Source organism: Phallusia mammillata, chromosome 6, assembly GCF_965637545.1.
Source record: "Phallusia mammillata chromosome 6, kaPhaMamm4.hap1.1, whole genome shotgun sequence".
Lineage (NCBI taxonomy): Eukaryota > Metazoa > Chordata > Ascidiacea > Phlebobranchia > Ascidiidae > Phallusia > Phallusia mammillata.
The window spans coordinates 665347-682812 of NC_137257.1; the positions used below are offsets into that span (position 1 = coordinate 665347).

Consider the following 17466-nt stretch of genomic DNA (forward strand, 5'->3'; position numbering starts at 1 on the left):
TTAAGCTTCAGTTTTCACATCTGCCCTGAAAAAAAACAGTTTTTGGGTAATCTTGTGTAGCGGCCCAACCCCGAATTGTTTTTGAGAAGTCCGTTTTAACCCTTTTGATTGACAGGCCTACAATAAAACAGGCATGCACAAGACCTTTTAGGGCTGTTGGACATTAGGCTGAGTCCAGCAACTAGCTACTTAGCAAGGTATTTTTTTTAAATTACGGACACAAAACGTGAAGTGAGGTCCGAATCAAACCCGTTTCTTTCGAACCCGGCCCGACTTACAACTCTGAGGGGTCTTGTTAACGTTGTAACTTACCTTTGTAATAATCTCTCGGTCTCTGACTTTTTCTCCATCTTTTCGAGGGACTCCGACTAAAGTTGTCCCGGTTTTGCTTTGCCGAATTATTTCCCATCACAAACTCAAATCATTTAGCAACAAAATTTAAACAAATAAAACAAAACCTTTGAAGACGAAACAGATTTGATCAATTTAATGTCCAGACATCAATTTGCTTGGCAAATACAGAAAGTTTACTTGAGACAAACAAAACCAGCAGATAAATTCTATAACTCCTGAAGTCAAGCGTTTTAACGTAACTCCAATTTCAATGTAAAATCCAATAAGCTTTCGTAAACTGATTGAAGATGCAACACACCAGACTTTACAGGCAACAAAACTGACCAAAACAGCCGACAGATTTAAAATCAAACCGACGACATAAAGCAAAATTCCACTTTAAACCTCGTAAAAACCAGTGGTTCTTCACCCACTTTGTTCCTCACAGGTGGCAAGCCACTAAAACCAGTAACGCAATACAATGCATAAAGCAGTAAATCTGTTTCGGCCAAACGCGAGGTGGAACGGTCGATAACCTTACTGACCCTGTAGGTCGGGATTAAGACTGATCTCTATCCCACCTGCTGTGCGGGTGTGAAGCGCTCAATTCATCCAATGCTGTTGTGCGGCGGATTTTAATGCAGTTCAACTCAGCGTAACTGTCCATCTGTTAATGCTACGAGATTAAGTAATTTCAAGACACTTTTATGCTGGCTTAAACGCTGCACTGGTCAACTACCATCAAAGCTACCAAAGACAGTTGTATTGCTGTGAGTCCAATCATACAGACTACATTTCCAAGTTTTAAGTTTTGTTATTCACTTCAACTAATTACCAAACTCAAAAAAGACTTTCATGACTGGAATCATGCTTAAACATTTCTCAACACTGAAGATAAATTACAAACTTGGAAAAAAATCACAAATCAACTTTCAACCACTCTCAGTCAGTAATTCACCAGCAGCAATAGTTACAAATAATTTGCGCTGTAACAATGATTAGATCGTGAGGCATCGCACAATTAGACTTGTATTTGTTTTTGTGCCCCACCCTGTAAACACTGGCTAGACTAATTGCCGGTGATCCAAAGTAAAAGGGAACGATAATTTCACGGGAACGTGCGCTTACGATGGTTAGGTGCAAGTTTTTCACATAACAATTACCTCACATGTCCCAATTAATCCAGAGTATCTACACGTTATCGTGAAGTGAACAAGAGGCGATGGTAGCGAAACATTAATAAGAATATTACTAAACAAAACGCTCAAGGTTATCACCAAAAATTCATGTTTGCGGTTGAGATAATTTAAAACCTCGCACAATTTTATGTTACAGCATAAGACGACGGACAATAACTTTTATTCAGGTGCATTTTCAGCCCTCAGGAAACCAACGGGGAATATCGAGTTATTGTGCCCCGTACACATACATGTAATTTAGTGTTATATCGGCTGTTATAAAAGACACAGGTGCTTTGGCGACAAAAGTTAGAAAATGACATGTTGGATGAAATAACTGGTTGCACTTGGATTCGACAATGTTGAAATTAAACCCTTATACACTAAATTCAGAATTGACATTTACGACAGAGCAACGAAAATTGTCACAGCAATCGACTTTTCCTTTTCTTGTCCCAACCTACATTTGACAGTTCCATGATTTCTGTATTTTGTATTATTCACTTTTTAACACAATTTCCCTTTGTAAAATTGCAATGATAGACTACATTCTTCATAAACATTCTACCTCAGTTAATCGCCTGAAACAAGCCACATGAGACATCTGCAGCTTTCTGTCGCCAACCAACACTGTGTCCTAAACTGAAAGCTTAAACGAGACAGACTCGGACATAACAGGTTGAACAACCATAACTTTATATGAATCACACAGACATATCAGACAAGCCGCAAAACTCTCATTAAAACAGCGAGTGAGGTTAATTCGAACATTCACTTGCGCAGGGTAAACTGGCAGCGAAAGATCGGGCGTTAAAATTACGAAATCGGCCAGTCGCGACGCTGTTTACTCAAGAACACAATCGTCACAATGGGCGTCGCGCGTAAAAGCGATGGTGGTTCGATAGCGGGTCTTGTGGGGGGCAGGTGGGGCCGCGAACAACTGTTACGTCACAAGCACAATGGGCCGAGCGCTGAGAACGTGGGAAAGCGAAGGTTTTCTGGGACGAATTCGTATTTGATTGCATCGAAAGCGCGAATTCATTGCCACCATTCCATGCATGAAGATTGGGTTACAACTGGGCGAAGCGGAGAAATCAACCAAAGTGTTTTTTAACGAGTATTAAACACATAATGACCAACTTTGCAAAGCTGCTGCAGTCTAATACTTTGAACAGATGTTTTAACATACCTACTACACGCTAAAATGTTATTCGAATATCAGACTATTTACCAATATGCTGGAAACAAATCTTCACATTCCATTGCCACAAAGCTAGTCCATTTAAGGAGCATGTTACGACTGAAATTTTAAACTAAAATGAAACCGAATTGCAGTTCAGCAAAAAGTGCGATGCCTTCATCTAGTTCAACTTAAATTTACTCCTTTTAGATTTATATTGAAGCTGACTGGAGCTAGGTATATGAATTGTCGAAATATGATTTGCTGTCAACGGTTTTTTAATTCGGAACCAGATTTACCATCTACCTTAGCTTAGCAAACAAGTTCAGCTCAGCGTGAAACGGAAACAGCTCGCCCTACGACAACTCCTAGCAACCAACCTTGACTGAGATTCGCGACACGGTGAAGTTATTGACAATGTTAACACACAAAGCAGTAGGAGAGGGCTCCTTTCGGCAGCTCCAACACGAGGGGCTCTTCACTGAACCAGACATAACAGGTTTCTTTATCTGTTCGAATTTTCTCATTACACTGGATGAGTTAAACTGGTTGCGCGGCACAATACACACACCACCTATGCTTGCGACGTTCATAGTTATGATTGAGAGTTACAAAATAAACACAGGTGCTGGCGCGGCCTAGATGGGTTTAATTAATGTTGTAGAATTCGCTGGAGGTGTGAAACACGTTTTCTACTTTAATATACTCATCACAAATTTAACAGCTTAATATCTTATGTAACTTGTCCATGTGAATTGCTTTGCAAATGTTTCGTATTTGTGTTTACTAACGACTTGTTTATAATTCTATTTGAATAAGTCAAATATAGTTAACACTTTACACATACTGACCTTAAACGCCTGAATTTTATAAATAACTGGAACCAACAAAAGCACAAAATCGTACCACAAAAGCCATTGTTTGAAATCATTCACATTATAAAAAGGGACACAAAAAGTTGTTTACTTTTCTCGCGCTTTTATCAGGAAATTTGCAAACCAATGACGTTGATGTTTGCCAGTCGGCCGTAAAACTAACTCGTTCACTTTATTGCAGAATAACTATCAGCTTCGCAGCATGGCTAAACCAACAACAGACAGCTACTCAGGCGCCTGATAACAGCTCCTAGGCTGACACCAGTAAGGTGACCGTCTGTTTGCGAACCGTGCCGATGCGTTACACCTGATCATTATAGGCGACCCAATTAATCAAGGATTATCAGAAATAAATCCACGATCACTGATTTTTTTCGCGTGTTGAAACAACTACCTTATATGGTCTATTTTTAGCACCGGTATCGACACAACGATTGGAGGCAGTGTGCTTGACGTGCACAGTAAGCAAACATGGGGGCGTGTGTTTATCGAGCCTCATGTCGATACAGTATCCGCCTGCGCAATGCTCGTTCTATTTTACGGCCCTTTAACAGCCGTACAGGGACTTCACATCATCCCCAATACAGTTATAAGTGAATCAAATTTAAGGTGAATTGCAAGGTCAAGTTTTAACACATTCTGGCAACCAACAGCTCTAATATCATTTTTACAGCAACCTTATATTGAATACAAATTTCAAGTAAAGCTTCTCAACTTCGTATAAATGTTTTTATTGCAGCTTCCACGCACCATTTCTCATTTGCCTGTTAGTATGTGCAAGAATTTAAACTAGGATAAACATGTTAAGGGGTAAGTGGGTAACATATCGTCCTTTACATAAACACAAATACGCGCAACATTTTACCTCAACAACAGACATAAAGCTAATGATAAAACAACTCCTCAATATGACAACCACGACCGTCTACAGCTCATTGCAGAAACCACCCTAAACATTTCTCCTAATGTTTGATAAGGAGGCAAATACATTTCAACAAAAAACATCAACAAATTCGCCGTCCATCCAAGACACAGCTCAACCCAGCGACGACCGCTGTTTGTGGGGAGTAAGAGCTCGATTGTTGATCGCGCGCGCCGCGATCGCGTCAATGTTTAACATTCGAACGTTGACTGATGACGCGATGTCATCGGGCGTCGGGAAATTTCGGCGGAAATTGGAATCAACGACGCGATTCTCGCAAGGGTTTGGTCACCCAACTTAGCGTAGATCATTACGAATATTTCAAGTGTGGAAAGGTTTAAGGTGTGGTTACTTCGAATGTAACTGCTTCATTGTTAGGAGTAGGCAGAAATCGAGTCGTTCTCAAACTAAACAACATATAGACGTGGTCGGAAAAGTTGCTTTCAAAACTCAACTTGGACAAAAACATTAGGAACTGCTCAAAAACAACAAAAACTTTTAAACGACAGATTAATACTTCGCCATTTCATTAAATTCGCCCATAATTTTCACACAAAAACTACCAAATATTTATGCAGAATTATCTGAACATAGTACAAGCAGTTGCGAACCCTCCTGTGTCTTAAACAACTTTAAACTAACTGTTTTCCAACTCTGTTTAAGCTTCAGTTGTATTTCAATTTTTACGGTTTGCTTTCTCTCAGAACTGAGACAAACTGTGCCCCTGGATTGATCTCAGGTGCCAGTTGGCGTGTTGGCTCACGACTTTGTTGTCAAGCTCAAAATTTCAACCACATCACGTTCACGCATCACCCCAGCAAAGACGAAACCTCTGCATGTGTTAACTTAACTCCTTACTCTCAACTCTCATTCATTGGTAAATAAGCTCCAGGCAGCAGTGGCGCTGTACGATGCCTGTGACGAGCTTCCACACACAATAGCGGGTTTCAACGTGGAGGACTTTTCGAGTGGGGGGCAATTAAACGGACGGCTGAAGTCCAAGTCGTTATAGAGCTACGACAAATTACATGCTGCTAAATTTGCTTGTCGTGTATGAGAGATTCAAGTTGAAAGAACTTGGCAAGCACTCAGAGTAGGAAGTAGGACAAACACAACGGAAACAAGACTGTCAAAAGCTACTTCATATATTACATATGAAAGGTAACATGTAATACAAGAATACCAAATCGTACAGCGAAATGACTTAATGTGGAAAATAGCGGTCTAAATAAACTCAAAACGCGACGTGCTGGTGCGTTTACGACGGATGTAACTGATGTGGCCCCTCATATCACTGATGATGACATATACCGAAACGTTTCAATAATTAAGCATGTCTATTATGATCGTTATTTTCCTCATTAAACTTATGAACTGATCCGAGCATAGTGTTCCAAAATGACTTCTACTTAAAAATCGATAGACTGCAGTCTTGTGAAATAATAAATTTGTCTTTTTTACCAGGTAAGTCCATCTTCTGCAAAATTGCTAACTGTAACTTTCAAAGAAACCATACACAGTCTGCTTATACAATGCAGTTTGATCCGCTAAAATGTGTCTTGAATGTATCCACATCCCTGCCTCCTGCAATACCCGCACATTATAACCAACTACAGAATCCCACACAGCAGCCATGCAATGACAGTAGAATCTATGCACGGCCTTTCGGGCTTGCATTGTCAGTGATGGCGCCCCAGTGTCTGCTTGTCTATTGTTATTACGTAATCCAGTAATTGGGAGCAAAACGACTCAGTAATCTCTTCAATCCAATAATCCATAAAGAACTGGGACTGAAAAACTAAAATTTCCCTCAAAACTGCAAAGCACCTTTTTGTAGTGGATGAAACCAACAATTCTAACGCTTTCCACAACTATCAACGTGTTGTTGCTATCTAAACTAGGGCTCTCAAACTTTTCTGCTCTGCAACCTCATTTTAGAAAAGCAATTTCTATGCGACCCCTTGATGGGTATAGCCTATACTCGTGAATGATGTTTAAACAATAAAGTTACCATTTATATTGTGACAATGACTTAATAACGCATGATGTTTCGCGAACCCAAAATTGTATTTTTTGGGTCGCGTCCTACAGTTTGAGAAGCCCTGATCTAACGATATTTCAAAAGCCGCATATGAAAACGACTTTGGAAGCGGCTAAGATACAACAAAAACTTTTAAGTGACAGATTATTCCACGCCACCAGTTCAACAAGCGGAAAAAATAAACTGAAACACCACATGTGAATCCACGAGCAACCAGTCGGTCAATGTTTACTTAAGCTCGTTCTGTCACGAGAATTACAAAGTTAAACACGCAGCGGAAACCAGGAACACTGCATCAATAGTTTATGACGCAACACAAGTAATTGTGAGTCAACAGCGCGAATAAATAGGGAAGGGCAATTAACGGGGAAATTCAACACCGTGATTGGATAATCTCAACGCGCGGCGAAGTGACGGTGAATAAACCCTCGCAACGTTAAATGGTTTTGAATCAAACTTCCACAAAAGCCCAACACCCAAGCAAGAAAAGATGGGCCTGAAAATGACGCAATACTAACTAACTTTATCTAAACTATTTGTAAACTATGTGTGTCACAATTTTGTTGGTGATTTTTTTGTAAATCAAACAGTATAAATTGCCGTGTCGTACACGTTATTTTTGATTGGATATTTCTGTTTATTGGTAGTCGGTCAACCGAAGATTAACGCAATAATTTTACCACGAAAGGCCGAGGCGGGATTAGAACCTACAACCTTTGCAATTTTTCTGAAAAATTGTTTAAATTCCTTCAACAACTTTTATTTGTGTTTGAAATGGAAAAGATTTATATAATTTGAGACAATGTAAGAAAACAAGTTCGTATCGATGGTTTCCTTTAGCTATCAGGGTTAACAGGGTTAAAATCCCGGGTAACATTCTGAACTAAATGCAATTGACAGATTTAAATCTTTTACCAATTCATTGGACGAAAAACGTACATCAACACAATCAGAAATCCCGAAAACTATTTTGGACCTTGTTTTGTTCAATAAAACACAAAATTGTTTTTCATTTTCCCGAAATAAACGTGGAGACAACGTTGGGCGCCACAATTACTTTCCAATCTGATGCACCAGACTGCTTCCACTAATACATCCTTCACATACGTTTTTACGACGCTTTCCTACAAAACGGAAGTTTGCCAAATTTCCAAACCTGAACAAATTGACCAAAAGTGCTTAATCACGCATGTCAATATGACTCATCAAATCACGTGTAAATACTGGAAACTAAACGACTTAAAAAAGTCTTGACCATCTGACCTTGAACGCAAACAAAGACAATCACGTACTTGACCTTTCACGGTCTGGTGACTTTATCACGTGCTTCCAACACTGCCCGTTGTCATGGTGATACTCAACAGATGTTGAAACTAATTCACGCCAACAAACATCGGGCAAAACGATTTCAAGGACGAAAATTTAATTTCACAGCAAAGTAACTTGTAAGGGAAGGATTGTAAGTAACTCACAAAGTCAGTTGTCACGCTGGTTGAACACAACAGAGTAGGGAACAAATAGACGAACGTATAATAAGACTATGACTTTACAATCCATCTTAACATCACAGAGAGCAACTGCATTGATGCAAGGATTTAATCCAACAACACTTTATGACTGCTGAAAAAACTGTACAGTCACGAATAAACTGAAAAACAAACAAACAATATAGCACCAACAGAGACAAATCCGTCAGAAAATCTAGAAGTATTTCTGAATCAAATGCCTCAGTTCAAAATCTAAAGTTACAATTCAACTTAACACCACAGATAGCAACTTTATTGATACAAGGATTTAAATCTCGAACACTTTAATAGCGCTGAAATTTTGTGTACAAAGTCACCAACAAACTGAGAACACCGATGCAGACAAACCCGCCTGAAAACCTGCAAACATTCTTGAAGCTGTAGTTAAATACCTGCAGTTCACATCTAATGGTTCTTCGCATGAAACGTGGTTGGCTTTAGTATTCGGGTCGAAAGGTTGCTGCAATCGTCAATGCAAATGTTTTGCAAATCATGCTGCAACGCACTTTCGATTGTGACGCACAAACGTGTTACGTACGCAACGCAGTGTGAGGTAACAAAGTGTTTTCCACGCAGCGGAAGACACAAGCTCGTGCAGTTGTGACGAAACAATGCCAGGGTGAAAGTGTTTGTTGACAAACAAAATGTGTTTTACATAAAACACAAATCATGCTCACTTTGTTTAAGTGTCCTGGTATTGTGTTATTCAAATTTTAGGTAAAAAAAACCATTTTATCCTTGTGATCTAAATGTTTAAAAATACCAGAATAGGTCTTGTTCTAACAGTCCATACGTTTATGTCGCCTAATTTTTTAGTTGGTCTTAAACCAATACCAGAAACATTTAAATCCATGATGAATATTGCAGGAAATAGTTTTGTTTTGCCAGATTATCAAATGAACTAACAAATCCTTGATAATGTAAAATGTATTCATTATCGGGGCTTGTTTAAATGCAAAGCACAAAAATTCAAAGCAAATGATGAAGTTATTTGGGTCATGGAATCTCTCTACTCTAGAAGGGATGTTTACAACAAGCGAAAAGAATCCCAGATATGTTGTTCAATCGTTCAATCACGAAAACCTGAGATCACGGAACAGTCACGAATACTAATTCATGAACGTGAAAGCAATGTGGGTTATGAGGTAGAAACTCATGTCCCTGATTGTCGAAGTGCAGATGCCGTTACCCGCTGCACTGTAGAGGATAAATTACGCCGATCCGGGTCTGCACAGCGCTATGAAATATTCACAAGTTTATTCAAAACAGTATACATGACGTAGCAGGGGGAAACGTCTGGCAGCGAATGATGCGACTATCGGAAACACCAGATGCCAGTTGTGGCAAAAATATAAACAATATATATTTGTTTGGGTGAATGTCAATTTAAAATTTTTAATTTGTAAATTCAATGACAAAACCACACACTCACTACCTTAGCTAATATACATATATATATATACATAATATACATACACGCCATATTCTACAAACACTCAACAAACGTAAATATGTTTAACACATACTTATCAAATGATCTCTTCTTACCCAGTATGAAATAATGTTTAATCGGTTAAAATTTGAATTCTTCAATAACCTCAGCAAACCTAACACCTGCTTGCATATATAAATCTCCTCTTAGCTCTTTTGCATGTGAATCCATCACACTACCGCCACAACCATGAAGATTAGTCTCATGGGGAACGGCATCACAACATCCACCACCACTGGTACCTAAGCCCGTGTTCGGACTCTGCTATCATTTAATTCATCTTAAACCGATCAAGATCGCACAACAAGCTGAAAGTTTCCTGACACTGAGGTCATCTATATCCCCGTAAAGTTGGTGTCAGATTTAGAGACAAGATCTTTACCCACGATCTACCAAAGCTGCTACAAAACCGCTCATAACGTTGCGGACCGCTAGATTGTTTATCTGATTTCAATTTGTGTTAGGGTTAACCAACGAGTCGGGTTCAAATATTAAGCCATGGTATCTTCTCATCGACAAGCGCAACAATCGCACGAGAAAATCAACTTTCGCGAACCAGAAGAATCAGCAAGCGGCAATAATGAGGTCTAACAAGCAGATAAAAATGACGTTCTGTATTATGTTTCAAAATCAAGTTGCAATGTTTACGTTAAACGCAGCTCCATATACTTCACCCTGTTAAGATGAGATCTCCAGTTACGACTTTCAGCAACAGAAACTGGTAAAATATTTAACGGTTGACCTAAATCTCCACCAATCGCAACACAGAGTTTGATCCCTAATTGAAGTAAGATTACTTTCTTTCACATATCCCCGCACACCCGTTCTTTGCTGTAACGCTCGCCCTACAAACCACAACCCTGCAGACTACATTACCAAGTTACCGGTTTTATGAACAGGCACAATTCGACTGCGTGCTTGCAGGTGATAAACGCAATTGCTTGACGCTCTTGCATAATTCAACGTCAACATGAACACGGTCACGTAACACGCTGCTCCAACACGCCATCTGGCGGCTATAAAAAACGTCGACATGGTTGTTTACCTGTTTCAATTGAGCCAACTTGTTTTCTGCGGAGCCACAGTATTTGACCCGTTTCAAGACTTGAGGCGTAAAATAACAATTTGCCGCAAACCAACCCTGTTATTTGGAAACGTTTCCTACTGTCTGTTGCAAGCCGAACTTTGATTTTTAATAGTAGTGACCGCCCTGTTACCATTTTCACTTACTTTTTTCGTTGTAGTTTTCTTGGTTTAGAAAGAAAGCCTGATTGTTGCAGGTAGTGTTTCAAAGTTTAAAGGTAATGGGCATCTTATTACTACATGTGTGGCATCTTATTACTGCTTACTATGGTTCTAATGAACTAGGTTTAAAATTGACGTAAAAACAGATGAATCAGAGTTCAAATGAAAGAGATTGAGTCAATGCTCTGGGTGAGAAGGGATCAATATAAATCCTCAGTAAGTAAATTTTGTTTGTAATCTCTGCACGCTGCGATGACACTCGATGACTCTTCACGCTTCAAGGGGTTGAGCTTTACGCTCTACTGCCTCGCACACATAGTATTAAGCGCAGTACTGGGTTGGACCGAGACAGTCCGATCACCCCTCCTTCCCTTCTCTCTATATATCCGTCTCCCTCTGTTGTTTGCCAACCCAAACACTTTCAGCGCGCCGTCAAATCGCCGTAGCGAAGTCCCGCCGAAATGAAACGGTAAACAGCAGATGGTTGGGCGTAATACACATTTTGTCGTGTCGTGAAAACTTTCACATGCGGTCGTTTCGGCTTCATGTTGGCGGTTTACCACGTTCTAACAAGATCGTGTTTTTGTGGATATGCAGATCCCACTTGGAACAGTCAAAATAGAACCATTATTTTGAAAGCAAAATAGATTAGTCATTGCACCTGGTAATTAATGCTTGTGAATATAGGACACTAAAAGGAAACCAATTTTAACCAATATGTAAATCTCCATGAAAAGCAACAACAGTATTCGTTAATAGGCAACCAATTGTTTTTACATTATTAAAAGTTGGGCATATAAAAATACGGTCAAACTTAAGGCCTGATATTAAACAACGCTCGCTGTTTTGTACAACTCGTCTTCAAAAATGCATGAACCCCACCCCGGTAACATTATCTCACAAACGACAAAGTATTTTATGTTTTCAGTAACTGCACACAGACAGGAAAAGTCCTGTTGAGTTGTGTCAACATGTTTGAGTACTTGAAAGCCTCGAACAAAAGCTTGTGGCGGATTTAATCGATGGATAGAGGATCTATTGAGTGAGTCGAGTTCAATGTCATGATCAACTGACAATGATAAATCAATTGTTTTCGTGCAGAGAATAACGAACATATAATAAATGTTTTTGATTAAATTACTTTTCAAGTCCGTGTATAGTGTTCCTAAAAAGCGATTTTAATGAGGAAAACAGCGGCCCAAATAGACGCCACATGCTATATTATTCAACATTTTAGCAAATGCTTCTGCCATCAATAGTGATAAGAAGGGGATGGCCACATCAGTTAGAAAAGCTATTGAAGTCTAATATAAAAAGCGCCGTTAAAGATGTACTAGTACAGAAATAGACCTAAACCACGGATGCTTAATACAAACGAATCACTTGAAATGCAAAACTTAGATCAGTCAGTACATGCTTAAATTCAGAGGATCGAAATTCATTCGTTTTTTACAAGCAAACATTTCTGTCAAATGTAAAAAAGTCTACCAAGTATCTAAAAAAGCGGTTTGTTTTCGTCGCAAGGTAATGTTAGGGATTGGTGCAAGGATTTCGGCTGCAAACACACAGGTGTCTGTAATTTACCATTTCGCTGCGTGGTTTCAAGCGGGGTTAACGAACCGTGACGAGTGGTCATAAACAACCTGCACGAACGAAAAAGTTCGGACAAGACGATTTTTCAACCGGAAAAGCGGGACTTGGATAAACAAGGTTGATTGACAGATTCCGAACTAGTCTGCATTCCTGGTTTGCCATGTACGGAGGTATACAGTTTGTGGGGACTTGGTGACAAAAGATGGCAGTTTAAACAAAGGACTATCTTGCCTATAAGTTTTGTGATAGTTGTTGAGACTTTGGAACACTATACCCGGATCTATTCACTCGTTTAATGGCGAATATAACGGCCCAAAAAGACGTAAAAAGCGACATGCTTTATTTTTCAAACGTTTCGGCAAATGCTCACGCCATCATCAGTCATATGAAGGGGCCACATCAGTTACAACCGTTTATATCCACTTGTCAAGATTTAATAAAACAAATACAACATGGGTCCAAACATAGTTGCAACGTTTAAATTGGTTTGAATTTTACACATTTTGTAAAACAAGCAAAAACGGCTTTACCCACCAAAATCTCCAGAAATGGAAAGTGTCACTAATCAATTTAACCGAACAGCCACAGAATCGCGGCAGTTTGAATCCACAAACAGCGAACAATAGACGCGGGGGAAATGAAGAACAAAAGTGATTGTTGGACCAGCTCGATACTAATCTAATTCCGGCCTTCCATCTCAATTCAACTTAACACACGTGACACGAGAGCTATTGTGACGTCACCATTACGACATTGCGAAGACACCCGATATCTGGTCGAGTATTGATGGGAGTTTGGGGAAGCCGCTTTGTCACAATGCGAAGGTTTGGTTCAAAAACAACTTGTGGCCATCGCGGCCTTGATGGGAAACTCTTCATTGAGATGAAAAGCGACAAAGTATTGGTTATGTGGGACGTGGCAGACCTGGTTAAACTACATGACCATGTAAAATATACTTGTAGATTTCGTGATTGTCACTGCATGTAACGCTTGTATGGTGAAAGAAAAAATCAACTAGTTTATCCAATGAATGCAGAACAAATTAAAAACTGACAATCGACTTGATTTGACAAAGTGCAATTTACTTGTGTTCAACGACATGGCCACAAAATACGAACATTTCATCCACTTATATATAACTCAGCACAGTCAGACATACATTGGCATTCATCCTTACCCGACACAAACAGCGTACATCACCTATAATCGCTACAGGTGTACAGGACCGTGATAAGAAAGCTATACAAGGGTGTAATTTAAAGTCGCCAAACGACGGAACAGGCCGAACATGTTTCCACTTTCCAATATGTTAAACAATTGACACAAACAGCCAAGATATATCAGCCCGAACCCCTTTTATCTTCACACACGCATTCAGCCGTGATGAAGCCGATGGAATAAGCTTGTTACAAATCCTTACAAGGGGAAGCAATAAGACGTTTAAGTATTTCCTGTCTGCGAGACAGATAACAATTGCAGCAGCCGACTTTACGCGTTGTTTGCGAAGTTCCCTTATTTGATTGGAGAGATTTTAAGACGGAATAATTGAACATTCAAACGGCTTTAACAACATTGCTTTCAATGGGACATAGTTCGACACAAAAACTATGCACAAACAATTGATTTTGTGTTTAAGATGTATGCATTAACTCGATGGGCAGCAACTAGCCACTGAAGTCGGAACAAACACGGTGAGGTCTGGTTTTCCACACACAAATTTGCCAACGGTGATTAGCAACGAATTCTCGCGTTTATAGAACACTGTTATGGTAATCACCAAATCATTGTTTGTCCTTCTGCAAAAATCCAATCTGCGCGTTGCATAAGTTCAGGTTGAGAAAGTATTCTTGTGGGAATTTAAACACAAAACTTAAGGAGGGCCAAAGAATCCCCGAACGGTAATTAACGGACATCCTCATTTAAGCGATGGAGAATAACGTCAATGCAATATCGATGCAAGAGGCCACAAGTTCAATATATCTCCCATGGGAACAAGTAAATGGAGGCTGAGAAGGTAATGGATAAAGTGTTCTTGATTAAAACCAATGGGCCATCTGGATGGGAGTGTAGTAAGGGTGGGAATGATCAGGTATATGATTGTTGTGGCACCAACTGCCCAAACCACGTCCAGCGAAGCAATACATAGAACCAAATAGTGGAATAAATAATGACAAGAACAGACCATGCAATTGACATTATAAGTGGTTTAAATTCCAATGTCATAAATCCTCACGCTGAAACTAGCCAAGTTTAAACTGTTTGCAAAGCAGTGTAATCGATAAACTGTTTATGTTGTAGTAATTTTCGCAATTCACAAAACAACGTGCTTTTAAGTATGGTTCTTCACACAACAGTAATTATGCTACCACAAAAACAAACCACACATTTCATGGATGGTCAAGTACCCAGATGTGTTGTTTTTACACTTGATGCAACACTGAATAAGTTAAACTTAAAATATACATAGCAAATAATGTCAAAATGGTTAGAAACAGTTGAAATAGAGCTTGAGTGTTAAAGTATTTGAAGAATTAGAATCTCTTCACAAGAATGTGTTATTGTAACCCACAAAATCAGCCACTTTATAATTAGTTTGTAAACAAACTGTTGCCTGCAGCACAATAGACAGAGTCATGTGAAACCATCAACAACGCAAAATCAGCAATCTTGCTGCACAACATAATTACAAGTGTCACTTAAAGTTTGGCACCCTCAAGAAATTTGCTATCTCAGCAAATAATAGTAATTTCTGCCAGACATGTGCATTCAACCATATGCTCATAATGTGAAAAATTTCATGGAACAGGTGGTGCAAGAAAAATCAAGTCTTCCACTTCGTTAAACTTGGTTTGTGAAACATGTTAGCAATGCAGCACAGAATTTGTGTTGAAAAATACTCTGCTTGTGTGTATAATTATACATGTGTACAGGGTTTTTTTAAGGTTTGGTTTGGGTGACCGCTAAGTAGTTTTAAGAGACCGCAAGTGTTTCATTTAAATACCAAAAATAGCCATATTAGCTTAAACGAATTATTTGTTAGGCTACTGGCAAATTTTGGGAAACTGCTGGAGATCGAAACGGTCCCCCAAAACACCTTACAAAAACACTGCATGTGTATAAATGATTTGTGTAAATGTATTGCTTTTTTTGTTTTGGTAAATGTTTGAAACACAATTGTGCTGCTCCGGTTTATTTTCACCTTGCAAAAATAAACTCCATGCTGTATATATCTTTTAAACACTGTCTTGTTTAAGTGATAGAACAAAAAACTTTAATGCTGTTTATGTGTTATAATAGAACCATGATAAACTTACGAATTTGAACTTCTTTTGGGTTTAATTCCAAAACAGTTTCATGGAGTTTCTGAATTCTCCCACTGACTCTACAGCAACGTCTAAATAGCACGAAAAACAATGTTAAGAAGTGTGCTATATAATATATATATATTGACCTCCGCACTACAATAAAACCTACGGTAGTTACCGATTGTAAAGTCATGTTTTTACACACTTCATAATTTTGGATTCTAATTTCAAATGTGAAAAGTGAAATATTACCGACCAATGAAGAAATCCACTCTAGTTTGTTGATGAAAACAATTTTAAAATAAAAGGATTCTAAATTGAAAAAATGCAAACCTTACCTATACACAACAACTGATTGCTCTTCAATTTCTCGAAATATATCTTCTGCATGATGAGTGAGTGAAGACAGTTGTTTAAGAACTTTCACGAGCGAGTTGTTCACAACCTAATAATAACATGTAGTTAATTGCGAAATAATTCAACTAGATTTAGACTTTCTCTACTTTTTACTGTTTTTCTACATTTCTATGTTACTTTTAATTGCAACTAAGTTTTTTTGGATAAACTTATTAACTTATTTATTAATAAAAATTAACTTACATCGTCATGGCAATCAAAGGGATGATCCTTAGCGTTTTCATTCTTGCGAATTTTCAAGGGTTGAATTTGTCTTTTAACAAACGGCATGGTTGAAAATCTTGTTGTCCAATAACCAATGAAATACTGCCAGCTTTAATAATCCATATTAAATCCAGAAAATAGCAGCACTTTTCGAGAGTTAAACAAGTTTGAATACAGAAAGTTTGCTACCTACTCAACATTCTACACATTTCAAAACTAGGTATATAAAGTTGAAATCAGTTGAAAAAGGAAAACTATTAAACTTTAACAATCATTCATCATTTCAGTAATTTTCCATTAGCTCATTAATTATTCAGTGGGTGATTAGGTATGCTTTCCAACTACAATACATTGGTAACCTATAAGTCAAAAACCTTTCTTTCAAAAACTGTAAACATGAATCTAAACCAAGTTTTGCACTTAGCTATGTGCAATGCAATGCTGATAAAAAGCTTATAACACTTCACTTGCATCATATGACAAAATGAAACAGATCAATAATTATAATCCCTTATTTATAATAGCCTTTATTACAGATACTTACATCAAAGGTTTATTGAAAAAGACACTGAATCTCTCTGCTGCACACAGTCTGTCCACAAAAAGTGCTATTACATTAATTTAAAACGTCTCCTACTGATTCCAATCCTTACAAATCAATATTTAGAAAAAATGACACAAAACGAAAACAACCTAATGCAACTTTGCTTCACACGTATTGACAACTTTCCAATTGACTAAATGAGTTCCTAATTACGAATCATTTCCTGAAAATATTTGAACGCGAAGTTGGCGTCTTCGCAGTTCATGTCTATAGATAGTTTCCAAATGATAATTAAATATCAATTCCTAAACATGAAACTGAGACATTTTCTTTCCATCTTTTTCCTGTATTTATCAGACAAAATAATATTAACGCAGCCCGAGCCCCGAGGTCTGAAACCCTGGGCCTGAACTGATCGAAATCGAGAGAAATCTTCCCACAGACAAGATACAAGTGAGCTTAAACTATTCACGCATGGACGATTTTCAAAAAAACACTTTAGTTTTCGCTCTAGTGATTTTGTGGTTTGCTCCACAGCGCCATACAGCGTCGAACCTCATCAACCCAAAACCCACAATTTCTGAAGGTTAACGACTTTACCTCACACAAGT

The 17466-nt window shown here is 38.5% G+C and overlaps 1 protein-coding gene across 3 annotated transcripts in view; it reads right to left on the reverse strand.

Annotated features, from left to right (window-relative positions):
- The window catches only part of LOC145232048 (uncharacterized), a 31908-nt gene extending 15379 nt beyond the window's left edge, over positions 1–16529 (reverse strand). For 2 of the 3 annotated variants that reach the window (XM_080096549.1, XM_080096548.1), the window contains exons 1-3: positions 16291–16529; positions 16029–16135; positions 15700–15779 (exon numbers count right to left, since the gene is read on the reverse strand). In XM_080096549.1, the coding sequence (XP_079952675.1) occupies positions 15700–15779; positions 16029–16135; positions 16291–16377 (274 nt within the window). In that variant the 5' untranslated portion in view covers positions 16378–16529. Of the gene's footprint in view, positions 1–312; positions 472–15699; positions 15780–16028; positions 16136–16290 lie in introns of those variants that run through there. The other variant, XM_080096550.1, reaches the window with a different exon arrangement.
- Positions 16530–17466: the final 937 nt, after the last annotated feature.